We start from the raw sequence: 26,314 nt of genomic DNA on the forward strand, positions 1-26,314 counted from the left end.
ATCGCTCCAGGTGGGGAAATACTCTGTAGCTGCCCCTGCCCCTTCTTTGGCTTCAGGGCTCCCCTCATCATCATCATTACCTTCATCATCTTAACACTCACTAGGCCTCTGCTAAGTCCAGGAATAGGTACAAGATAATAAGGACATAGTCTCACAATCTAAGTGGGAGGAGGCATAGGTAATGAATCCCTGTTTCATTCCTTCAGTCGTATTTATTGAGCGCTTACTGGGTGCAGGGCACTGTACTAACTATTCCACTCACTCACTGAGATGAACCCGATCTCCTTCAACGGTGCAGTGGTGAGTAACAGATCTCGGGGGAGGGCAGGGGATGAAGGGACCATGGGCTCCTGGGATGGCTAACTGACCAACTGTGGTCCACAGGGCAGAGCTGTGACAGAGAGGAAGGAAACTATTACATTTGCACTCTGGGATCCATTGTCCCTGGCCCAGGTTGAGCTAATTGAGGACATCCGAGTTCAAAGCAGCTTCCTGTTGGGCCCAGCCGAGAGGAAGCTGTGGTTCTGAATCCCTGGGGATGGGGAACTTGGCTGGGAGCTCCTCCTCCTCCTCCTCCCAGGGCACCATCAGCAGGTGGCTTGCCGGTGCCAGGTCACTGGACTGGCCAGCTTCATCCTGTTTAGAAACGGGAGGTCACTGATCGTCTTCATCCTCTTGTCAATGCCTGCCCATCCTCCCTTATCCCCCTCCCCTCCTGCCCCGTGTCACTGCCCAAGGGGAGGACCCTCTAGGTCACTGCTGACAGGATGGAAAAAGCCTGGCCAGGATCTATTGCCTCACCCACAACCCAGACTCTGGGAGAAGGAGGTGACTGAGGTGGGGAAGCACTCACGTCCAGGAGACAGAGCCAGAGAGCTGTGGAGACCAAGGAAACTGACATCTTATGCCCTTCCTGCCCTTCCAGAGAACCCATCATCCTGTGCCCCCTCAAACTGTCATCTGGTATCCTTGCTGACCCCCAAGAAAACGGTCATACTGGGCCCCTATGCCCCCTCCTTGTCCACCAGGGAAATTGCTCTCTGTGCCCCTGCTGTCCCTGAAGAAAAACTGTCAGTCTGTTCTCTCTTCCCCAGGGAAACCACCATCCTGTGCTCTGGTTGCCCCCCGAGAAAAACTATCTTTTTTACGGTATTTGTGCCAATCAAATGATGGTATTTATTGAGCACTTACTGTGCCAGGCACTGAACTAAGTATGGGGCAGATACAAGATAATCAGGTTGGATATTGGATAATGTATGTGTCCTACATAGGGCTCACAGTTTTTAATCCCCATTTTACAGATGAGTTAACAGAGAGACAGAGAAGTTAAGTGACTTGCCCAAGGTCACAGCAGGCAAGTGGCGCAGCAGGATTAGAACACAGGTCCTCTGACTCCCAGACTCCTTTCATTAGGACATACTGCTTGTCATCTTGTGTCCCTGTCGCCCCACCAGGGAAACTGTCATCCTGTGCTCCTACTGCCCCCCGCATAGAAACCATCATCCTGGGCCCCTCCCCAGAGAAACCACCATCCTTTGCCCCTGCTGCCCCCTCAAAGAAACCGTCATCTGATGTCACCTCCCCCAGTTCCCCCCAGTCAGGTCTGGGGTCAGTCTGGGGGCCCAAACTACTGGGACCCATCCTGGAGCAGATCCAGACTTTCTGCAATCCTCCTCAGCCCCTTGGACTGCCCCAGGTCCGGATAGTCCTGGAGCTATTGTGGAGGGGAACTAACCCGGACAGAGCCGGTCTGTTCCGATCCCATCTGGGAGGAACAGTTTCTGTCCATGGGCCCATCTTCCAAGGCAGGGCATGCTGCGGGGGCTGCTCAGTTGGAGACTCTCCTTCTCGGATCATCCCATCTTGCCGCCAAACAGCCAACCCAGGCCAGATCACAGAGGACGCCGTGTCCATCCATACAGCTGATTTTTGTGAAACTTTATAGGCCCTGGCTAAACTCTGCAATGGAATCTGACCTCAGAGGCTCCTACCTTTTCTCAATCTCCCCCTCCTACCTAAGCTCATTGATCGCCAAGTACGGCCCAGCCCACACACTTTGCTCCTCTAGCGCCAACTTACTCATTGGACCTCCATCTCATCTATCTCATCATCGACCCCTTGCCCTTGTCCTCTCTCGGGCCTGGAGCTCCCTCCCCTTTCATATCTGACAGACTACCACCCTCCCCACCTTCAAAGCCCTAATAAAATCATCTCCTTGGTTGACTAATCTCTCATCCCCCCACTCTATTCACCCTCCCTTCTGCATCATCTAGGCTTTTGGATCTGTATCCCTTAAGCACTTTGATACTCACCCTCTCCCGCCGGGTCCCACAGCATAACGTCCACATGTCACAGTAAGCGCTCAATAAATACAAATGAATGAATGAATGTCTGAACTCCCTAAATTTTCATTGAAGAGTATTGATTTATTGATCCGATTGGTCCTAAAACTTTCAGCAGGGTAGCTGGAGAGACTTGAAGGTGGGGTGGGCGAGGAATGGTGTTAGTTCGGGATCCCCCACCAATGTAGTTGTGCATCAGACACTCCACCCCTCTATTTACATCCCCAAAGTTCTCAAAAACACTCAAAATAACCTCTAAAAAGTTTGAGAGAATTAATACATAAAGTGTTCCATCTCAGTGATAAAATGAAATTACCACATGGCCTACTAGTGGTCCTGTCTCTCTCTATATTTGGGGGTGTGGATTGCTAAAAACCTCGCACCTGTTGAGAAGAAACTTTAGGCCATGACCCGTCGGCATCCAACACCTCGGGCAATACAGAGGGGAATATATTTTAAGTATTTGGTGGGTGGGTGGGGGTGTGGGAGTGGGATTGCTAGCTGGGGTGTAGCAAGAGAATCGTTAGGAGACAGTCATTTCTTTGCTTCAGTTTCCTCGTGACAACAAAACTGATGTGTCAGTTGTTTCAAAATGCCTTTTGGGAGGCAGTAGTCCACACCCCTCTCTCGGCCCTGCTACCATCCTCCACCTCTCCTGCAGTGGCAGGTGCTCTGGACCACCTGACAGCTCTTCTCCCAGGAGAGGCGGGGCTTTAGGGGAGGGAGAAAATACCAGCAGAAACAAGGCCCCTTCTCCTGCGAGAAAGTGCAGGAAAATTATTTATATTTTGAAGAAATATCAGTTGGGTAGGGTCTTTGCTTTTCAGGGTGCTTCCTCCACCCGCCCCGCCTGCTGAAAATTTTAGGGCTATTCGGATCGATCAATACGTAAGTGGTATTTGATGAGCATTTACAGAGCACAGGGTACTGCACTAAACTTTTTGCCTCAGTTTCCTCGTGAGAAATTAATTAAGAATTTGTAGAAGCCAGTCCAATTCTCCAAGTCATGTGGCTGGGGGAAGGAGAAGGGGAAGCGGCACCCTGCAGGGGAATCATTCAACCCCATCCTTTTGAGGTTGGTCCCCTTGATAACCTCACTACAGTCATGCAAATTGAACCCCTGACTGGAAACTGGGCCTCACCCTCATAGCCTCACAGCCCCTGAGGTGGGGGCTCCATTCACCTCCCGGCTCCTGTGACAGTCTCATTCATTCATCCACTCATTCAATCGTATTTATTGAGCACTTACTGTGTGCAGAGCACTATGCTAAGCACTTGGGAGCGTATAATAATAAACAGTCACATTCACTGCCCACAAGGAGTTTACAGTCTAGAGGGGCGGAGACAGATATCGATACAAATCATTCAATGGAAACGGTTTCCTCAGACTGGCCACACCAGGTCCCCAGGGCCAGAAGCACCCAGGGAAGGAGCCGCTGCTGCGTGGCCTGCTTCGGCCTGCCCCAACCTGCTTTAACCTGAGCTGGCCTGCCCCAACCTGCTCCCAACTGCTTCAATCTGCTCGGGCCTTCCCCAGCCTGCTTGGGCCTGCCCAGGCCTGCCCCAACCTGCTCCAGACTGCTGCGGCCTGCCCCAACCTGCTCCAGCCTTCCCCTTGCCTGTGCCAACCTGCTTAGGCCTGTTTCAACCTATTCAGGCCTGTTCTGGCCTGCTTCAACCTGCCCCGGCCTACCCCGGCCTACTCCTACTCCAACATGCTCTGAACTGCTCCAACCTGCTCCTGACTGTTCCAAAATCCTCCGGCCTGCCCCGACGTGCTCCACCCTCTTCCATCTTGCTTGGGCCTGCCCCAGGCTGCTCTGCCCTGCATTGTTCCAACCTACTCTGGGCTGCTTCAACAGGCCTGCTCCGATCTACTCTAACCTCCTCTAGTCTGACCCAGACTGTTCCAGTCTGGCCTGACTAAACTTGTTCCAGATTGTTCCAACCTGTCCCAGCCTGCTCCAATCTGTTCCGGCCAGCCCTGGCCTGCTTCAATCCGTTCAGGCCAGCTCCAACCTGCTCCAGCCTACCCCCAGTCTGCTGCGCCCTGTCCCAACCTGATCTGGCTTGCCCTGGCCTGCTCTAGGCTTCTCCAACCTGCTTCGGCCTGCCCCAGACTGCCCTGGCCTGCTCAAACTTACTCCGGACATCCCCCGCTCGCTCTAACCTGCTTCAGCCTCCTCCAGCCTGCCCCAACGAGCCCCAGCCTGCTTCAACATACTCCAGCCTGTCATGGCCTTCTCTGGCTTGCTGCAACCTACTCTGGCCTGCCCAGCCTGACCTGACCTACTCCATCCTGCTTCAACCTCCCTCACAGCCTGCTCCAGCCTATCATTCATTCATTCAATAGTATTTATTGAGCGCTTACTATGTGCAGAGCACTGTACTAAGCGCTTGGAATGAACAAGTCGGCAACAGATAGAGACAGTCCCTGCCATTTGACAGGCTTACGGTCTAATCGGGGGAGACAGACAAGAACAATGGCGATAAATAGAATCAAGGGGAAGAACATCTTGTAAAAACAATGGCAACTAAATAGAATCGAGGCGATGTACATGTCATTAACAAAATAAATAGGGTAATGAGAATATATACAGTTGAGCAGACGAGTACAGTGCTGAGGGGATGGGAAGGGAGAGGGGGAGGAGCAGAGGGAAATGGGGGGAAAAGAGGGTTAAGCTGCAGAGAGGTGAAGGGGGGCGGTAGAGGGAGTAGAGGGAGAAGGGGAGCTCAGTCTGGGAAGGCCTCTTGGAGGAGGTGAGTTTTAAGTAGGGTTTTGAAGAGGGGAAGAGAATTAGTTTGGCGGAGGTGAGGAGGGAGGGCATTTCAGGACAGAGGTAGGACATGGGCCAGGGGTTGACGGCGGGATAGGCGAGACCGAGGGACGGTGAGGAGGTGGGCGGCAGAGGAGCGGAGCGTGCGGGGTGGGCGGTAGAAAGAGAGAAGGGAGGAGAGGTAGGAAGGGGCAAGGTGATGGAGAGCCTTGAAGCCTAGATTGAGGAGTTTTTGTTTGGAGCGGAGGTTGATAGGCAATCACTGGACGTGTTTAAGAAGGAGAGTGACATGCCCAGATCATTTCTGCAGGAAGATGAGCCGGGCAGCGGAGTGAAGAATAGACAGACAGACAAGAACAATGGCAATGAATAGAATCAAGGGGAAGAACATCTCATTAAAACAATAGCAAATAAATAGAATCAGGGTGATGTACATCTCATTAACAAAATAAATAGGGTAATGAAGATATAGTTGAGCGGATGAATACAGTGCTGAGGGGATGGGAGAGGGAGAGGAGCAGAGGGAAAGGGGGGGGAAAAGAGGGTTTAGCTGCGGAGAGGTCGGGGGGGGAGGGGTAGAGGGAGCAGAGGGAAAAGGGGAGCTCAGTCTGGGAAGGCCTCTTGGAGGAGGTGAGCTTTAAGTAGGGTTTTGGCAGAGGTGAGGAGGGAGGGCGTTCCAGGACCGCGGGAGGACATGGCCCAGGGGTCGTCGGCGGGATAGGCGAGAACGGGGGATGGTGAGGAGGTAGGTGGCAGAGGAGCGGAGTGTGTTGGGTGGGCAGTAGAAAGAGAGAAGGGAGGAGAGGTAGGAAGGGACAAGGTGATGGAGAGCCTGCTCCAGCCGCCTCCAACCAGTCCCAACCTGCCCCGGTCAGCCCTTGCCTTCTCTGGTCTGCTCCAATGTGCCTTGGCCTGCTCCTGTCTTTCTCAGCCTCCTCCAACCTACCCCAGCTTCACCCATCCGGCCCTGCCCCCAGCCTGCCCCAACCTATCCCGGACTCCTCCACCCTGCTCTGGCCTGTCCCAACCTGCTCTGGCCTGTTCCAATCTTCCCTGGTCTTCCCCAACCTGTCCCAGCCTGTTCCAACCTGCCCCGTCCTCCTCCTACTCTGGCCTCCCCTGCTTGTCCTGGCCTCCTCAACCTGCCCAGGCCCGCTCCAGCCTACCTCGGCCTTCCCCCAACATGTCCCCTCCTCCTCTTTGCCCCTCAACCCCTCAAGCCCAGAGACCCATGGGCCTTCCCGGGGCTCCTTCTTGAACTCCCGCAGACCAAACGTGGCTCCGTGGGCTGGAGCAGCGGTCCTGTCCAGCACATGGAACCCACTGCTCCACCTGCTTCGGGGACACGTTTTACCCAACTCAGGATGGAGGGGGACCGGGGACCGCCCCGAACTCGGGTCGGCCGAGCTGCTTCACTCCGACCTGAAACAGGCCAGATTGGCCGATCCCGGAGAACTGCCACCCTCCCCCGGGGTTAGGTGCAGCTCCTCTGTCAGAGTTGGGGGCAAGACTGCCGGGCGGGGGGCCTACACACCGGCCGGAGCTTCGCACTAACGCAAACCGAGGACAAGCACCTGCGCTCCCTGGAGTCGGGTGCTGGGGTCAAAGCTCTCCATCACCTTGCCCCCTCCTACTTCACCTCCCTTCTCTCTTTCAACTGCCCACCCTGCACACTCCGCTCCTCTGCCGCTGACCTCCTCATGATCCCCCGTTCTCACCTGTCCTGCCACTGTCCCGGAATGCCCTCCCTCCTCCCAAACTAACCCTCTTCCCCTCTTCAAAGCCCTGAGAGCTCACCTCCTCTAGGAGGCCTTCCCAGACTGAGCCCCCCTTTACCTCTGCTCCTCCCCTCCCTATTCCCCCTTCCTCCACCCTCTGTTCTTCCCCCTTCCCCTCAGCACTGTGCATATGTGTATAAATTATTTATCACTCTCTTTATTTTGTTAAGGATATGTATATATTTATGATTCTACTTAGACTGTGAGCCCGTCATTGGGCAGGGATTATCTCTATCTGTTGCCGAATTGTCCATTCCAAGCGCTTAGTAAGTGCTCTGCACCTAGTAAGCGCTCAATAAATACTGTTGAATGACTGAATCTTGATGATGTCTGCGCCAGACTACTTTCATTCATGCAATCGTATTTACTGAGCACTCACTATGTGCAGAGCACTGCACTAAGCGCTTGGAATGGACAATTTGGCAACAGATAAAGACAATCCCTGCTCATCGACGAGCTCACAGTCTAATTGGGGAAGACAGACGGACAAAAACAAGACAACTTAATCACGATAAATAGAATCAAGGGGATGGACACCTCATCAACAAAATAGGGTAATAAAATATATACAAATGAGCACAGTGCTGAGGCGAAGGGAGAGGGGAAGGAGCAGAAGGAAAGAGGGGAAAGGGGGCTTAGCTGAGGGGAGGTGAAGGTGGGGCAGAGAGGGAGCAGAGGGAAAAGGGGAAGCTCAGTCTGGGAAGGCCTCTTGGAGGAGGTGAGCTCTCACTACTTGTTTTGTTCTGTTTTGCTGTGCGGCCCGCCTCCGCCCTTTAGACTCTGAGCCCGTTACTGGGCAGGGATCGTCCCTATCCGTCACCGAATTGTCCATTCCAAGCGCTTAGTACAGTGCTCTGCACCTACTAAGCGCTCCATAAATACTACTGAATGAATGGGATGAGGACTGTGAGCGGTGCGCCTGCGCAGTGCGGCCGCGGCTTCCCTCGAGGAGGGGAAAACGGGTGAGTTTGCGCGCCTGCGCGGTGAAGCCGCGCTCCGGTGGGAAGGGGGAACGAAGGAATGAGCAGTGCGCCTGCGCGGTGCGGCTGTGGCGTTCCCGGGGGGGGGGGGGGAAAGGGTGTGAACGAAGCTATGAACAATGCGCCTGCGCGGTGCGGCTGTGGAGTCCTGGGGGGGGGAAGGGGGTGAGTGTGTGCGCCTGCGTGGTGAAGCCGCGCTCCGGTGGGAAAGGGGAACGAAGGAATGATCAATGCGCCTGCGCGGTGCCCTTGCCCTCCCTCAGGCCGAGGAGTCGCCGTTGGGGCCTCCCGGTGGCCGCCGCCTCGGAGCAGGGGCTGAAGCCCCAAATGTGCGGAAACCTCACCGAGACCGCTCCGGTTTAGAGCCGCCTTTCCCGACCGACGGATGGGGCAGCGTCCTTAACTCCCCCCGCCGGTCGGAGGATCGGAATGAAGAGGTTCCCGGCGGAATGGCCGGTCTGCGCTGGGAGCAGAAGGGCCCGGCCGGCCTGAGCGCCAGGACCGGCTACCGGGACTCCGTGTACATCAAGGCGGCCAACATTTTCCACAGCATCCGCACGGAAAAACCTGCCCAAAATCTCTCCATTCGCTACGGGAAGGAGCTGCTGCCGTCCTGCCCCGATGTCGGCAACGGCAAGGCGCAGCAGCACTGGGCTTATGAACTGGCATTCAGTACTCTCAAATGTGAGTGATGCTGGGCTTTTTTTAATATGATTTTTCAAAAAGATTGGCCGTTAAAACGCTCCGGGAAAACTTGCCTTTGCGAAGCAGCGTGGTCGGGGGAAAGAGCACCGGCCCGGGGGGCAGGGCCCGGGTTCTTGTCCCAGCTCTGTCGCTTTTCTTTTTTGTTCTTTAATGTTATTGGTTGAGCGCTTACTATGTGCCAACCTCTGTTAATAATAATTGTAATAATGTTAGTAGTTGGTAAGGGCTTACTATGTTCCGACCTCTATTATAAGCGCTGGGGAAGATCCAAGGTGTTCAGGTGGTCCCATGCGGAGCTCGCAGTCTTCATCCCCATTTTAATAATAATAATAAATAATGTTGGTATTTGGTAAGCGCTTACTTTGTGCAGGGCACTGGTCTAAGCGCTGGGGGAGATACAGGGTGTTCAGTTGGGTCCACGTGGAGCTCACAGTCTTCATCCCCATTTTAATAATAATAATGTTGGTGTTTGGTAAGCGCTTACTATGTGCAGAGCACTGGTCTAAGCTCTGGGGGAGATACAGGGTCGTCGGGTTGTCCCACGTGAGGCTCACGGTTCAGCGGCAAGAGCCCGGGCTTGGGAGTCGGAGATCATGGGTTCGAATCCCGGCTCTGCCACTTGTCAGCTGGGTGACTCGGGGCGAGTCACTTCACTTCTCTGTGCCCCAGTTACCTCATCTGTAAAATGGGGATTAAGACTGTGAGCCCCACATGGGACAACCTGATTATCTTGTATCTACCCCAGCGCTTAGACCAGTGCTCTGCACATAGTTAGCACTTAACAAATACCAACATTATTATTCATCCCCATTTTCCAGATGAGGTCACTGAGGCCCAGAGAAGTGAAGTGACTTGCCCACAGTTACACAGCTGATGAGTGGGGGTGTCAGGATTCGAACCCATGACCTCAGACTCCCAAGCCCAGGCTCTTGCCACTGAGCCACGTTTGATAATAAGGGTGGGGTTTGTTAAGCGCTTACTATGTGCAAAGCAGTGTTGTAAGCGCTGGGGGGGAGTTGCAAGGTGATCAGGTTGTCCGTGGGGCTCACACTCTTAATCCCCATTTTACAGATGAGGTCACTGAGGCAAAGAGAAGTGAAGCGACTTGCCCAAAGTCACACAGCTGACAGGCGGCGGAGCCGGGATTAGAACCCATGACCTCTGACTCCCAAGCCCGGGCCCTTGCCACTGAGCCACGCTCCTTTCCCTGGCACACAGTGCTTAACAAATATCACAATTATTATTTTCATTATAGTTGGACACGCTGTAGGCACTTAACAATAGCACTATTATTATTATCATAGTCTTTACCTACACCTTATATAACAAACCTGGCTCAACTGTGTTCGATGCAGTCTGGGACTGGGGTCAGGATTTTTGGGGACTTGACTCCTAATAGTAGTCATAATAATTATTAAGTGCTAACAATGTAAGAACAAGCGGGGAAGAGAGTTGGCAACAGATGCATAAGAGGAAAATAAAACAAGAAAAACACAAAAGGAACATAAAAGACAACAACCGGGATAAATACGTACAAAATGAAGGCCGAAGGGTTGCTGTGGCTAGAAGAAAAGAGATTCAGTGTTTTTGTAGCTCAATCAGAGGTATTTGTTGAGCGCTTACTGTTCACCTCCCCCATCCCTTTCTTTCCCTTTCTTCAAAGCCCGTATCATCCACCTCAACCACCCATTCTAAATTCTAGTCACAGTCATCTACCTCCCGCCAGGCCCCACCTCTCACTTTTTGAACCATTTTTATCCCTTTCTGATATTCCTTTTATTTTCATCCCCTCATTCATTCATTCAATCATACTTACTGAGTGCGTACTCCATGCAGAACACTGTACTAAGTGCTTGGAAAGTACAGTGCAACAATAAAGAAAATCTCTGCCCGCAACGAGCTCACAGTCTAGAGGGGGCGAGACAGACATCAATACAAGTAAGCAGGCGTCAATATAAATAAAATTATATATACGTATAAGTGCTGTGGGGCAGGGAGGGGGAGAAGAGCAAAGGGAGGGAGTCAGGGTGACACGGAAGGGAGTGGGAGATGAGGAAAGTGGGGCTTCATCTGGGAAGCCTTCTTGGAGGAGGTGCTGTGAAGGTGGGTAGGGTGATTGTCTGGAGGATTTGAGGAGGGAGGGTGTTCCAGGCCAGAGGTAGGATGTGGGCCGGTGCTTGGGGGTGAGATAGGCGAGATGGAGGCACAGTGAGAAGGTTAGCACCAGAGGAGCGGGGTGTGCGGGTTGAGATGTAGTAGGAGAGAAGGGAGATGAGGTAGTAGGGGACAAGGTGATGGAGAGCTTTGAAGCCAACAGTGAGGAGTTTTTATTTGATATGGTGGTGGAGAGGCAACCACTGGAGATTTTTGAAGAGGCTGGTGGCATGCCTTGAATGTTTCTATAGAAAGATAATCTGGGCAGCGGTGTGAAGTATGGACTGAAGTGGGGAGAGGCAGGAGGTTGGGAGGTCAGAAAGAAGGTTGATGTAGTAATCGAGGCGGGATAGTTACTGTACTGACGTATCATTTTGGATGGAGAGGAAAAGGTGGATCTTGGCGATGTTGTGAAGGTGATAGCGACAGGATTGGGTGACGGATTGGATATGTGGGGTGAGTGCGAGAGAGGATTCAGGGATGACACCGAAGTTATGGGCTTGTGAGAAGGGAAGGATGATTGTGCCATTTATTGGTTAGGAAAATTTGGGAGAGGACAGGGTTTGGGAGGGAAAATAAGGATCTCCGTTTTGGACATGTTGAGTTTGAGTTGGTGGGAGAGCATCCAGGTAGAAATGTCATGAAGGCAGGAGCCTGGAGGGAGGGTGAGAGAACAGGGGAGGAGATATAGATTTGGGTATCATCGCATAGAAATGGTAGTTGAAGCCATGGGAGTGAATGAGTTCTCCAAGGGAGTGAGTGTAGATGGAGAATTGAAGGGGACCAAGAACTGACCCTTGAGGGTCCCCCACAGTTAGCGGATGGGAGGCGGAGGAGGAGCACACCAAGGAGACTGAGAATGAACGGCCAGAGAGTTGAGAGGCGCACCAGGAGAGGATAGGGTCCGTGAAGCCAAGGTTGGGTAACGTAATCAGGAGAAGGGGATGTTCCACAGTGTCAAAGGCGGAGGGAGATGGGGCGTTAACTGGAGGGGCCTGTGGGGTTAAAGAGAGGGTTTTTTTTTAGGATGTAGGAGACACTGGCAAGTTTGAAGGCAGTGGAAAAGAAGCCAGTGGAGAGTGAGTGGTTGAAGGTGGTAGTTAAGGAGTGAAGGGGCGAGAGTTATTTTAAGGGGCGAAGGAATGGAGTCTGGATGCGTATGTGGAGGGGGTGGCATTTAAGAGGAGGCCGGAGATCTTTGGAGATACTGCTGGGAAGGATGGGTAAGTTGAAGAGTGGGTTGGGTGGAAGGGGGGCGGTTGGGGAGGGTGATTTTGGGGAGCTCACACTTGTTGGTGTTAATTTTCTTAATAAAGTAGATGATCAAATCGTTGGGGGTGAGGAATTGGGGGGCGGGAGGGGAACAGGGGGACTGAGGAGGGAGTAAAATGTCTGGAACAACTGGCTAGCGTGATGGGCATGGGTATCAATAAGGGATGAGACGTACTTTTGCCGGACAGAGGAGAGGGCAGAGTTAAGGACAGACTTGAAGTGGACAAGGTTGGCCTGGTGTTTAGATTTCCACCAGCAGCATTCTGTGGTTCAAGCATACGTGTGAAGGAGGTGGACAGTGCAGGTGATTCAGGGCTGTGGGTTAGTGGTATGAGAGGGATGAAGGGGTAGGGGAGTGAGTGAGTTGGGTAGAGAGGGTGGAGTTGAGAGCTTCCATTTGGTCATCAAGAATGGATGGGTATGGAGGCTAGATGGGGTGTGATGCACTGAGGGAGATGGATGGGGTTGAGAGATCGCAGGTCTCCGTGGGGGAATAGTACAGATTTATGGGGAGGAGGAGTGTGGTAGAGGAGGCGAGTGAGAAGGTTGTGGTCAGAGAGGGATTTCAGATCTGGTGAATGTAGAGATTGCGCAGTGGTTAGATGAGATCGAATGTGTGTCCAAGTTAGTGGGAGGGAGAGGTGAGGTGGAGCAGGAGGTCGGCAGAGCTGAGGATTGATAGAAGGCGGGTGGCAGAGGGGTCACCGGGTATGTCTGTTTGGATGTTGAAGTCTCCAAGGATCAAAGTGGGCATTGAAAAGGTGAGAAGGAATGTGACAAAGGGGTCAAAATGGTTAAAGAAGTTGGAGGTGGGACCTGGGGGGCTGGAGGTGACATCTACAAGAATCTGGAGGGGGTGGAAGAAGCGGGTGATATAGGCTTCAAGAGAGGGGAAAGAAAGCCTTTCTGATCTCCCATCCTTCTGTCTCTCTCCGCCTCAGTCTGTACTTCACTCTGCTGCCAGGATCATCTTTCTCCAGAAATGCTCTGGGCACATCACCCCCCTCAAAAATCTCCAGTGGTTGCCTATGAACCTTGGCATGAAACAAAAACCCCTCACTCTTGGCTTCAAAGCTCTCCATCCCCCTGCCCCCTCCTCCCTCACCTCCCTTCTCTCCTTCTCCAGCCCAGCCAGCACACTCCGCTCCTCTGCCGCTCCCCTCCTCATGGTTCCCCGTTCACGCCTATCCCACCGTCGACCCCTGGCCCACGTCCTACATCTGGCCTGGAATGCCCTCCCTCCTCAAATCCGCCAAACTAATTCTCTTCCCCCCCTTCAAAGCTCTAGGGAGAGCTCACCTCCTCCAGGACGCCTTCCTAGACTGAGCTCTCCCCTTTTCCTCACCCGCCCCCACCCCCGTCCTTGTCACCTCCACTTGCTCCCTCTGCTCTACCCCCTTCCCCGCCCCACAGCACTTGTGTATATTTGTACATATATACAATTCTATCATTTATATTGATGGCTTTGCTTATTTTGATGTGTATGTATCTCTAATTCTATTTATTTATACTGATGCCTGTTTACTTGTTTCGTTGTCTGTCTTCCTCCTTCTAAGCCTGGTAAGCCTGGTGAGGGCAGGGATTGTCCTTTTTTATTGCTAAGTGGTGCTGTCTAAGTGCTTAGTACAGTGCCGTGCACACAGTAAGCGCCCAGTAAATATGATTGAATGTCTGAATGAATACAAGCAAATCAAGTTGGTTACATGTGGTAGTTTAGTTGGAGAAGAAAGGACGGATTTTAGTGATGGCGTGAAGCTTGAACCGACAGGATTTAGTGCTAGACTGAATATATGGGTTGAATGAAAGAGAGGAGACAGGAAGGATGGTGGTGCCGTCTACAGTGATGGGAAAGTCAGGGGAAGGACAGGGTTCGGGTGGGAAAATAAGGAGTTCTATTTTGGACATGTTAAGTGTGAAGTGATGACAGGACATCTAAGGAGAGATGTCTTGAAGCTTAGGCCTGGAGTTGTAGATTTGGGAGTCAATCCCATAGAGGTGTTAGTTGAAGCCCAGGTGAGCGAATGTGTTCTCCAAGGGAGTGGAGAATAGGGAGAATAGAAGGGGACCCAGTACTGAACCTCGAGGGCCACCCACACTCACTAGGGGGTGGGAGGCAGAGGAGGAGGAGCCTGAGAAGGAGGAGCCAGATAGGAGGAGAACTAGAAGAGGCCGGTGTCAGTGAAGTCAAGCTGGGTGATGTTTCTAGGAGAAGGCAAGGGGGTGGCCAACAGCGTCGAAGGCAGCTGACAGGCAGCTTGATATTTGTCCTCGCCCCAACTTGGTCAGCACTACCTGCAGAACTGAGGATCTATGTTAGTGAAAGTGATCGGAAGGGACGTATTGAATTCTGCCACTCACGGTGTCCATTGAGATAGGAGTAGAGAGAGAAGTCGAGAACCGAGTCAGGAAGGCCAGCATGTCTTTTGGGAGCCTGACAGAGTGGGGCAGCAAGCTTCAGACATTCTGTCGAGAAATATTTCGATCAAACAGCACTCCATCTGACTTATAGGACAAATATTTCCTAATATCACTTTAGTGCTATACTTGATCTGCAGAATCACAGTGAGGTCTAAGGAAGCAGCAAGGCCTGGTGGAAAGAGCAGGGTGTGGGAGGCAGAAGACCTGGGTTCTAATCCCAGCTCTGCCTCTTGCCTGTTGTGTGACTCTGGGCAAGTCATTTAACTTCTCTGTGCCTCAGTTTCTTCATCTGTATGACGGGGATTAAATACTTGTTCTCCCTCCTGCTTAGACTGTGAGCCCTAAAGGGGACAGAGGTTGTGTCTGACCTGATTGTCTCATATCTTCCCCAGTATCTAAAACAGGGCTTGGCACATAGTCATAGCTTAATAAATGCCCTGGCTGTTGTTAGGTCTCGAAGCACAGATTACGAGTATTAAAGCAATTCTTGTTGCATCACACCTTCACTGGACAGTACATTTAATGATAATGGATGACGTCAGGAGACCCCCAGCCCTACAGTGCCTGTGTAAATATTCTTATACTCTTCTAATTCATCCATCCCTAATTTATTTTAATGTCTCTCTCCCTTTTAGGCTGTAAACTCCCTGTGGGCAGGGATCATGTCTCCCAACTCTCTTATTTTACTTGGCCAAGCACTTAGTACCTGTTCTCTGCACACAGTAAGCACTCCCCCCAAAATCAGTCAGGATTTCTAAGAAACAGGCCAAAAAAACCCCCCAATCACCATTTAGAAGTCAGTTGAAAAATAATAAGCATATAACTGGTTTATAATAAAGTTATAACTCCCCCCTCCCAGCCCCTCAGCACTTAAGTACTTATCCATAATTTATTTGTGTATATTATTGTCTGTCTCCCAATCTAGACTATAAGCTCAATGTGGGCAGGGAATATGTCTATCTGGTATTCTCCCAAACCCTCAGTTCAATGCTCCGTACACAGCAAGCACTCAGTAAATCAGATTGATTGATTATTTGGAGGGCTTAGGCAGGGCTGCCCTCATCCCAGCTTCTCTACCCTTACCAATGTTCCAAATGTTTTGTCTGCCATCCACTCTGGCAGCGGCGGGCAGGAAGGAGGGATCATCAGACTGTTCCCCATAGAGGTCCAGAAACGAGGGGATGTGTGATCCTGGTCTTCCCACCTCCTTCTGGTAAGGGGTTAGGGTTATTCTGCTGATGGAGTGACCAAAAGCAGAATTCCCCTGAGTCAGAGCCTCTTTTAAAATCACTTGTCTTCCCTTTTCACGGCCTCCATTTTCTAACGCTTAGAATTTCATGTTGCACATCGAACAAAAGAAAACTCTCAATCAGGTTGTCATAGGAGCTAAGTTTGTTTGATTTAGCTATTTGTTTGTCTTTCCCTTTCAGAAACATACAGTTGTGAGAATAAAAAAAAAGTAGATTGTGCCGCTGAAATCGAATAGTTTCTCTTCATGTAAAACTGAGCTGGTTTAAACTCTCTCCTTGTATTTAATCTTCTTAAATTGCAGAAGGTGGATTTTGTAGTTCATGATAGGTCGCGGGATTTGGGAACTAGCAGATTGATTTGATGGATCTTTTATTGTAAATAAAATGGCATATCATCAAGATGGGAAAAAGATAAGGAAATAGTTTTGAAAATAAAATTTGAACATGAAAATACTTTTGTGAGACTCTTCAATAAATTCTATCCTGCTTTTGTTGATTTTATGTGTGATGCAGTTAGCTTTAACTCTATTTTCTTGCAGATCAAGATATCCTGGAAGACATATTGTTAGACAGCTGTTTCTACCCAACTGTGTCAATAGTAAGTTCACTATTTTTTATCAGATTTGTCATGTCGGTATGACTAAATTCTTAAAACTCTTAAGATCTTTTTAATTCCACGCCGGGGATTCAACAGATATTTTTTGATGTCTCATCCCGGGTTCCAGATCACCCAGTGTTACAATTGATATTTTTGTGGGTTTACCCTGGGTTACCACCACCCTGAAATATAACCAAACTAGGAATATGACCTGTGGTGTCTGATGGCTTTTTCTTACGAAAACCTTTACTTTCCAGTCAAAGGTTAACGGTAAGTAAATTCTTCTTTACCCCTTAAACTCCGTGGCTGAGGTAAAGCAATCAATAATGACTGGATTTTGGAGGAAGATCCAATGTGCCTGCAGATTAGGTCAGATTTTTTAAGTGTTTTTGAAGAGACCCATCCCTATTCCCCCCAGGGTAAGTTAATCAAAGAAATTGTTGCTCTGGGTAGACTAATTTAACTTAGAAATGGATGCTGCAGATGTTAATGAGTTAAATGCATTTCATAAGTTTGATTGTTCAACAGGGACCTCATCAAACTTCAGTAGAATGGGAGTGATGTGATGAATAAAATGAAGTTACGGTTTCTCTCCCACTAGCTGAAACTTTGGGATTAAAATGCCTGGTGTCAATTATCCTGAAAGGAGATGAATATATAAACATGATTTGAAGAAAAAGAAGAGAGGCAGCATGGCCTAGTGGAAAGAGAGCAGGCTTGGGTATGAGAAGACCTGGTTTCTAGTCTTGGCTCCATTACTTGTCTGCTGTGTGACCCTGGACAAGTCACTTAACTTCTTTCTGCCTCAGTCACCTCTTCTGTAAAACAGAGATTAAGACTGCAAGCCTCATGTGGGACATGGCTTGTGTCCAACCTGATTAGCTTTTTTCTATCCCAGCGCTCAGTAAAGTGCTTGGCGTGTAGTAAGTAGTAAACAAATGCCATTTTTTTTAAAAAAGACCCTGATGGAGAGAGGAGTTGAAAGATATGCAGAAGTGTTCAGCAGGAGTTCACCTGCCTCAAGGTAATTTATGAAGAATAAAGAGGCTCTTTTTTTTTTAATATTTGTTAAGTACTTACTAGGTGCCAGGCACCGTACTAGGCTCTGAGGGTAGATAGAAGATAATCAGATTGGATACAGTCCAAGGCCCACATGGGCCTCAAAGTCTTAATCCCCATTTTGCAGATGAAGTAACTGAGGTACAGAGAAGTTAAGGGAATTCCCCAAGGTCACACAGCAGAGCAGGGATTAGAACCCTGGACTTCTGACTCCCAATTCTGTGCTGTTGTGCCTTAGTGTGACAGATCTTCACTAAAGTGGGAAAACCACAAGAAGAGCAGACATCTACTCTGCAGTCTCCTATAAAGACTCATAAACAACGTCTTATTGGATGTGCTGACAGATTTTTTAGTTACAGTCAGCTCACTCATAACACAGATAACAAAGTTTTCCAAGTTATGGAAAATTCAGATTGAACTCAGTGTCCGATGTGGGAATGGGGACGACCATGTCTGTTGACACCGCGTTTCATTCCATCGAGAAGCGTATTCCCTGATTCTCTAACATTCTCTCCCAAATTCACAATGAAGCCTTTCACTGTGGGAAAATTGACTCTATTGTAATTCAGTAGTTTAGTGGCATTTATTAATAATAATGTTGGTATTTGTAAAGCGCTTACTATGTGCAGAGCACTGTTCTAAGCGCTGGGGAAGATCCAGGGTAATCAGGTTGTCCCAAGTGAGGCTCACAGTTAATTCCCATTTTATAGATGAGGTAACTGAGGAACAGAGAAGTTAAGTCACTTGCCCACAGTCACACAGCTGACAAGTGGCAGATCTGGGATTGGAACCCATGACCTCTGACTTCCGAGCCGGGGCTCTTTCCACTGAGCCACACTGATGAGTTGCTAGGTGCTTCTCGTAAATGTTGGGACTGAGAACGGAACCTTGAGAGACCCCCACAGTTAGGGGGTGGGAGGCAGAGGAGGAACCCGTGAAGGAGAATGAGAATGAACGGCCAGAGAGATAAGAGAACAGGAGAGGACAAAGTCAGTGAAGCCAAGGTTGGATAATGTTCCCAGGAGAAGGGGGTGGTCCAATTTCAAAAGCTACTTGGGAGGTTGAGGAGGATTAGGAGGAGTAAAAGGCGTTGGATTTGGCAAAAAGGAGATCATCAATGACCTTTGAGAGGGTGGTTTCTGTGGAGTGAAGGGGATGGGAACCAGATTGGAGGGGGTCCAGGAGAGAATTGGAGGAGAGGAATTTGTGACAGCGGGTGTAGAAGACTCACTCAAGGTGTTTGGAGAGGAATGATAGGAGGGAGATGGGGCAATAACTGGAGGGAGTAGTAGGGTCAAGGGAAGGTTTTTTTAGGATGGGGAGACAGGGCATGTTTGAAGGCAGAGGGAAAGAATTTACGGGAGAGTGAACGGCTGAAGATGGCTGTTAGGGAGGGGGTGAGAGTTTTTATAAGGCGCAAAGGAATGGAGTCTGATGCGTATGTGGAGGGGATGGCATTTGAGAGGAGGCAGGAGATCTCCTCTGGAGATACTGCTGGGAAGGATGGGAAAGTTGAAGAGGGGGCTGGAAGAGGAAGGGACCGAAGAGGGGCAGGGGTGATTTTAGGGAGCTCACACCTGATGGTGTTAATTTTCTTAGTAAAGTAAATGGCCAGGTCACTGGGGGGCAAGGGAAGGGGGAAGTGGAGGGACAGGCCGTCTGAGGAGGGAGTTGAATGTCTTGAACAACTGGCAAGGGCGATGGGCATGGGTATCAATAAGGGAAGAGAAATAGTTTTGTCAGGCAGAGGAGAGGGCAGAGTTAATCAAGATAAAGTTGAAGTGGACAAAGTTGGACTGATATTTAGATTTCTGCCAGTAGCGTTCTGTGGCTTAGGCACATGAGCGAAGGCGGTGCACTTTTCAGGTGATCCAGGGCTGTGGGTCAGTGGTATGAGAGTGACGAAGGGATAGGGGAGCAAGTGAGTTGAGTTCAGTAGACAGGGTGCTTTTGAGAACGTCTCTTTGGTCGTCTCTGACTCCCAGGCCTATGCTCTATCCACTAGGCCACGCCGATTCTTGTGGCTTGCAGATCAGCCAGCATTCTTTCCCTTCGGCACAGTCCCTGGCTCCCAGTGAGTGGAGCGAGGCGCTGGGAGGGGGAACTGGAAGGGGGGGGGGATCAGTGTCCCCTTCCCCTTGGTGTGATGTGCGGCTCAGATTCAGGTGGAGAGAGGCCGAAGTGGGGTCTGGATCCCCTCCTCCTGCTAAGTTCTTGGGAGAATACAGCGCAATAGAATTGGTATTATTGGGTGGTAGAATTCCTGCCCTCAAGGGTCGAAGCATACAAGCTTGGAAAAAGTCACATATCAGCTCCTCCCTAGGCCCACAGGGAAAAATCTACCCTTACAGGAATAAGGGTCAGGGGATGCCACTCCCCAAACCAGGCTAATGCTGGGACTCTTCAGCCAGTTGCCCCTGATCCTGTAGAAGCCACATCCGACTGAGCAGTTTGTCAGCTAAACCCGGTAGCGTGAATAAAAAGTCCCACAGGGAAGTCAGTCTCCAGGAATTTAAACTATGCTCAACACCGTTGTGCTGAGCATGTCGTGTGTGGAGAGTCTCTGACAGTAAGATACCCAGAGCTGCTCTGTGGTGAGTTGAAATTGAGAAGCCGAAAGCAAGGTCAAGGGTGTAGTCAAGGATGCAGTAAAACAAAGCCTCGGTCACTGCTGCAGCTTAGCTGAAAATGGAGTCATTTGTCCAGGGTAGACTGGCGTTTGCACTGCAATCTAGAAAGGAGTGGCTGTTTTGGAGCAGAACCAGATGGTTAGGCCAGTAGTCAAAAGTGAAACCTGTGTCCTGGAAGCAACCACTCATGCCTACATGTGCTCCTTCCATTTTCCAGCTCTGCTAGTAGTAGTAAAAATAAAATAAATGATGGTATTTGTTAAGCACCTACTCTGTGTCAAGCACTGTTTAAGAGCTGGGGTCACCAATGAGCTCCTCCTTGTCAAATCCAAAGGCCTCTCTACTCCATCCTAATCCTCCTCGACCTCTCAGCGGCCTTCGATGTTGTTGGGAATCATTATCCAACCTCGGGTTTGCTGACACTGTCCTCTCCTGGTTCCCCTCCTATTGCTCCGACCACTCATTCTCCGTCTCTTTCGTGGGCTTCTCCTCTGCCTCCCACCCCTAAATGTGGGGACCCTCAAGGTTCACTTCTGGGCCCCCTTCTATTCTTCAGCGACACCCACTCCCTCGGAGAACTCATTTGCTCCCAAGGCTTCAACTACCACCTTTATGCAGAGGACACCCAAATCTCTATCTCCAGCCATGATCCCTTTCCCTTTCTGCATGTCCTCCTGCCTTCAAGACTTCTCTAGTTGGCTGTCTTCCCAGCACCTCAAACTTAATATGTCTAAAACTGAACTTTTTATCTTTCCACCCAAATCCTGTCCTCCTCCTCACTTCCCCGCACTGTGGACCACACCACCATCCTTCCTGTCTCACAATCCCATAACCTTGACTCACCTCTCTCATTCAACCCGCATATTCAGTCCTTCACTAAATGCTTTCGATTCCGTCTTCACGACATCACTAAAATCCGTTTCCTCTGCATCCAAACTGTTCCCGCATGAATCTAGTCACTTTTCCCACCCTGCCTTTAATTACCGTATCAGCCTCCTTGCCGACCCCCCTGCCTCCTGTCTCTTCCTACTCCAGTCCATACTTCACTCTGCTGCCCAGATCATTTTTCTACAGAAGCATTCAGCCTGTGTTTCCCCACTCCTCTGGAAACTCCAGTGGTTGCCCACCCACCTCCGCATCAAACGGAGATGCCTCACCATTGGCTTTAAAGCGCTCAATCACCTCACCGCCTCCTACCTCACCTCACTATTCTCTTACTACAACCCAGCCCACAAACTTCACTCTTCTAAGAGTTCTTCGCTTTTCGCCATTCTTCGATCCCATCTAGCTGGCTGCTGACCTCTCGCCCACCTTCTACCTCTGGCATGGAACGCCCTCCCTCCCTGTACTGATGGACAAGTCCTCTCACCCCCTTCAAAGCATTATTGAAGAGATATCTTCTCCAAGAGGCCTTCCCCGACTAAGCCCCCTTTCCTCTTCTCCCTCTCCCTTCTGCATTGCCTTGACTTGCTCCCTTCATTCATCTCCCATCCCAGCCCCACGGCACTTATGTGCATACATGTAATTTATTTATATTAATGTCCGTCTCCCCCACTAGACTGTAGGCTCAAAGTGGGCAGGGAATGTGTTTGTTTTGTTCTATCCCAAGCGCTTAGTGCTGTCCTCAATAAATACGATTGAATGAATAAATGAATGAATACTGGGGAAGGTGTAAGTGAATCAGGTTGGACACAGTCTCCGTCCCTCCTGGGGCTCACAGTCTTAATCACCATTTTCCAGACGAGGTAACTAAGGCACAGAGAAGGGAAGTGAAGTACCCAAGATCACACAGCAGATAAGTGGCGGAGCTAGAACCCAGGTCCTTCTGATTCCCAGACCCATAGTAGAAAATACTTTTATTATGTAACTAAAGCACTGTCTGAAGAATTGGTGTAATGGTTTTTTTTTTTTTTGGATTCACTGACACTGGTTCTCCTCTCTTGGTTCGCCTCCTATCTTTCTGACCGCTCCTTAAATAGCGATAATAATGATAGTGCTTGTTAAGCACTTACTACGTGCCAGGCACTGTATTAAGTGCTGGGGTGGATACACTCAATTCGGTTTGGACACAATCCCTGCCCTTCATGGGTCTCGCATTCTCAGTCCCCATTTTACAGATGAGTACACTGAGGACAGAGAAGTGAAGTGACTTACCCAAGGTCACACAGCAGACAAGTGGTGGAGCTGGGATTAGAACTCATGATCTTCTGACTCCCGGGCCCATGCTGTATCCACCATGCCTTGCTGCTTCTCAGTCTCTTTTGCTGACTCCTCTTCTGCCTCCCACCCTCTGGTAGTAGGGATCCCTCAAAGCTCAGTTCTAGGTCCCCTTCTATTCTGTTCTATTCACAGGAAGCAGCGTGGCTCAGTGGAAAGAGCCCGGGTTTGGCAGTCAGAGGTCACGGGTTTGAATCCCGGCTCTGCCTCTTGTCAGTTGTGTGACCAAAGGCAAGTCACTTAACTTCTCTGTGCCTCAGTGACCTCATCAGTAAAATGGGGATGAAAACTGAGCCTCACGTGGGACAACCTGATTAACCTGTATAATAATAATAATAATAATGTTGGTATTTGTTAAGCGCTTACTATGTGCCGAGCACTGTTCTAAGCACTGGGGTAGACACAGGGGAATCAGGTTGTCCCACGTGGGGCTCACAGTCTTAATCCCCATTTTACAGATGAGGGAACTGAGGCACAGAGAAGTTAAGTGACTTGCCCACAGTCACACAGCTGACAAGTGGCAGAGCTGGGATTCGAACTCATGAGCCCTGACTCCAAAGCCCGTGCTCTTTCCAATGAGCCACCTGCTGCAGTAAGTCACTTCACTTCTCTGTCCTCAGTGTCCTCATCTGTAAAATGGGGACTGAGAATGCGAGACCCATGAAGGACAGGGATTGTGTCCAAACCTGTATCCACCCCAGCACTTAGAACAATGCTCGGCACATAGTAAGTGCTTAAATACCAACATTATTATTATTGTTAATATTATTATTCTCCCTCTACACCCACTCCCTTGGAGAACTCATCTGCTCCTTTGGCTTCAATGACCATCTCTATACAGATGATTCTCAAATCTCCATCTTCAGCCTGGACCTCTTCCCTTCCCTGCAATCTCACATTTCCTCTTTCCTTCAAGATAAATCTACTTGGATGTCAGGCCAACACCTCAAATTAAACATGTTCAAAACTGAGCTCCTTATCTTTCCACCCAAACCCTGTCCTCTCCTTGGCTTTCTCATCAGTGTAGACGTCACCATCATCCTCCCTATCTCACATGCCCATAACCGTGGTGTTAGCCTCGGCTTATCTCTCTCGTTCCACCCACGTATTCGGATCCTGTTTGTTCTACCTTCCCAAAATTGCTGAAAGCCACGCCGTCTTTTCCATCCCAATTGCTACCCTACTGATCCAAGCATTTATCCCATCTCGCCTTGTCTCTGCCTCCGTGCTGACCTCCCAGCTTCTGTCTCTCCCCGCTCCAATCCATCCTATGCTCTGCTGCGTGGATCGTTTATCAACAAAAACATTCAGTCCGTTTCTCCCCAACCCTCAAGAACCTCCAATTGCTGCCCGTTCACCTCCGCGTCAAAAGAAACTCCTCACTGTTGGTGTTAAAGCAGTCAGTCAGCTTGCCCCATCCTACCTCACCTCACTAATCTACTCCTGTAGTGCCAACGTACTCACTATGCTCCAATATCATCTATCTCATTGCCGACCCCTTTTCCACATCCTCCCCCTAGCCCAGAACTCCCTCCCCTCTCCATACGCCCCAGACCACCGCTCTCTCTGCCATTTTTAAGGTCACATCTTCTCCAAGAGGCCTTCTTCGATTCGGCCTTCTTTCCCCGACTCCCTCTCCCTTCTGCGTCATCTACACACTTCAGTCTGTGACCTTTGGATATTTGATATTTGATTTGATATTTGCCCTACCCCCAAAGCCACAGCACTTACTTATGCACCTTTAAGTGATATATTATAGATTATTCTTATTAATGTCTGTCTCCCCATCTAGACTGTGAGCTCATTATCGGGCAGGGAACGTGTCTGCTAATTCTGTGGTACTTCTTCCAAGCTCAAAGTACAGTGGTCTGCACATAGCACTGGGACGGTGTCCAACCTAATTAACCTACCCCAGTGCTTAGAACAGTGTTTGACACATAGTAAGCACTTAAATACTGTTAAAAAAAAACAGCATCCCACCTTCTTCCTTCTCCAATATTGACCCTTGGCTGTGTCATCTCAGTTGTCTCTTGACTGTGAGCTTGCCCTGGTCAGGGAATGTTTCTGCCGATTCTGTTGTTTTGTACTCTCCCAAGAGCTTTGCCCACAGGAAGCGATCAAGAAATACCACTGGTGATCTCATCTCCGTGCTTTGGGAAATGAACCCTGATCAAAATTAACAAGACTTATTTCTCTTTTTTGTGCTGAAATACTATCCAAAATTATTTTAAATTATTTTAAATGACTAGTTGATTAGCAGCGTGGAAGTTATTGTTATTCTCTGGGGCTCCATGTAATATTTTTCATATGGTTTTTCCTGTTACAGCCAGCTGATTTGACCAGTCTTGTTGTTGTGATGCTGTATGATTTCCAAGATCGGAAATTTCAAGCTCGTCTCGTCTCTGACAATGAGGAGCCGATAGCAGAAGTTCAGGAAGTAGAGAATCATCTGAGCAGGTAACAGCAAGTAGAAATGTGTTTTTTTATCGAGGGGACTTTAATATTTGCACAGGATAGGTATATATATATATAATAATAATTATGGTACTTGTTAAGTGCTTACTATGTGCCAGGCACTGGGGTAGATACAAGCAAATAGGGTTGAACAAAGTCCCTGTCCCACATAGGGCTCCCGGTCTCGATCCCCGTTTTACAGATGAGGTAACTGAGGCACAGAGAAGTGAATCGACCTGCCCAAGCACACACAGCGGACACGCGGCGGAGCCAGGATTAGAACCCAGGACCTTCCGACTGCCAGGCCCGAATGCTGTCCACTACGCCAGTCTGCTTCTCATATTTATATTCCCTATTTATGTATGTATATAATATATATATGTGTTATTCTTAGTATTTACTGAATTATGTTCATAAATGTTAAATTAAAAATAATAAGTAACCAGATTTGGATGATATTTCTTAAATTTTTTTAAAAAGATATGGTTGAAAGTACAGATTTTTGTGCATGTAGGAAGTCATGAGAATTTCCTGAAACTACAGATTCTGTTTTGATTATTGGAACAGGCCTGGCAGTTTGATAAGAAAAAAAGAGGACAGTTGGCCAGATGGAACTGGCACTGTGGATTGGCAACCACTAGAGATTTTTGCGGGGGGCGGTGACATGTCCTGAACGTTTTTGTAGAAAGATGATCCAGGCAGCGGAGTGAAGTATGGACTGGAGTGGAAAGAGACAGGTGGTGGGGAAGTCAGCGAGGGGGCTGATGCAATCACCTAAGTGGGATAGGATGAGTGATTGTATTACCGTGGTAGTCGGATGGATGGAGAGGAAGGGCAGATTTAAGTGATGTTGGGAAGGTGGGACTGATTTGATTTGATGACGGATTGACTGTGTGGGTTAAATGCGAGAGAGGAGTCAAGGACAACGCCAAGGTTCCGGGCTTGTGAGACGGGAAGGCTGGTGATGCCGTCTACGGTGACGGAGGAGAGGACAGGGAGGGACAGGGTTTGGGTGGGTAGATAGGGAGCTCTCCATCCAAACGGGTACTGAGTCAGAGGTCATGGGTTCGAATCCTGCTCTGCCACTTGTCAGCTGTGTGATTGTGGGCAAGTCACTTCACTTCTCTGGGCCTCAGTTCCCTCACGGGTAAAATGGGGATGAAGACCGTGAGCCCCACGGGGGACAACCTGATTACCTTGTATCTACCCCAACGCTTAGAACAGTGCACTGTACGTAGTAAGAGCTTAACAAATACCAACATTATTATCATTATTATTACTGCCCTGATCCTATCCCTCCTTGATTACCACATCCTCCTCCTCACTGACCTCCCTGCCTCCTTTCTCTCTGTACTCTAGTCTTCACTCTGCTGCCTGTATCACTTCCCTAAAAGAAAATGTGAAGTCTCTGTCTCCTCACTCCTCAAAAATCTCCATGGTTGACTGTCCACCTCTGCCTCAACAGAAATTCCGTACCATCAACTTTAAGGCGGTCAATCGGCTCTCTACCTCACCTTGCTGATTTCTTACTACAGTCTAGGCCACTCACTTCACTCCTCTGGCGCCAGCTTGCTCCCTGGGGCTCAGTCTCGTATTGCTCGCCGCCAATGCCTTTGGCTTGGAACACCCTCCTCCCTTCATATCTGACAGGCTATACTCTCTCCACCTTCAAAGCCCTCC

General features: G+C 49.7%; 1 protein-coding gene across 3 annotated transcripts in view; it reads left to right on the forward strand.

The window, feature by feature from the left end:
* Positions 1-8,105: 8,105 nt before the first annotated feature.
* NSUN7 (NOP2/Sun RNA methyltransferase family member 7) overlaps positions 8,106-26,314 on the forward strand; it is a 54,702-nt gene continuing 36,493 nt past the window's right edge. For 2 of the 3 annotated variants that reach the window (XR_003766121.2, XM_029083443.2), the window contains exons 1-3: positions 8,107-8,561; positions 16,216-16,274; positions 24,507-24,637. Coding sequence is in view for 2 of the 3 variants with exons in the window: in XM_029083443.2 (XP_028939276.2) it covers positions 8,108-8,561; positions 16,216-16,274; positions 24,507-24,637 (644 nt within the window). In the remaining variant the exon portion in view is untranslated. Of the gene's footprint in view, positions 8,562-16,215; positions 16,275-24,506; positions 24,638-26,314 lie in introns of all 3 variants that reach the window. The other variant, XM_029083442.2, reaches the window with a different exon arrangement.

This window comes from Ornithorhynchus anatinus, chromosome 18 (assembly GCF_004115215.2).
Source record: "Ornithorhynchus anatinus isolate Pmale09 chromosome 18, mOrnAna1.pri.v4, whole genome shotgun sequence".
Taxonomy (NCBI): Eukaryota; Metazoa; Chordata; class Mammalia; order Monotremata; family Ornithorhynchidae; genus Ornithorhynchus; species Ornithorhynchus anatinus.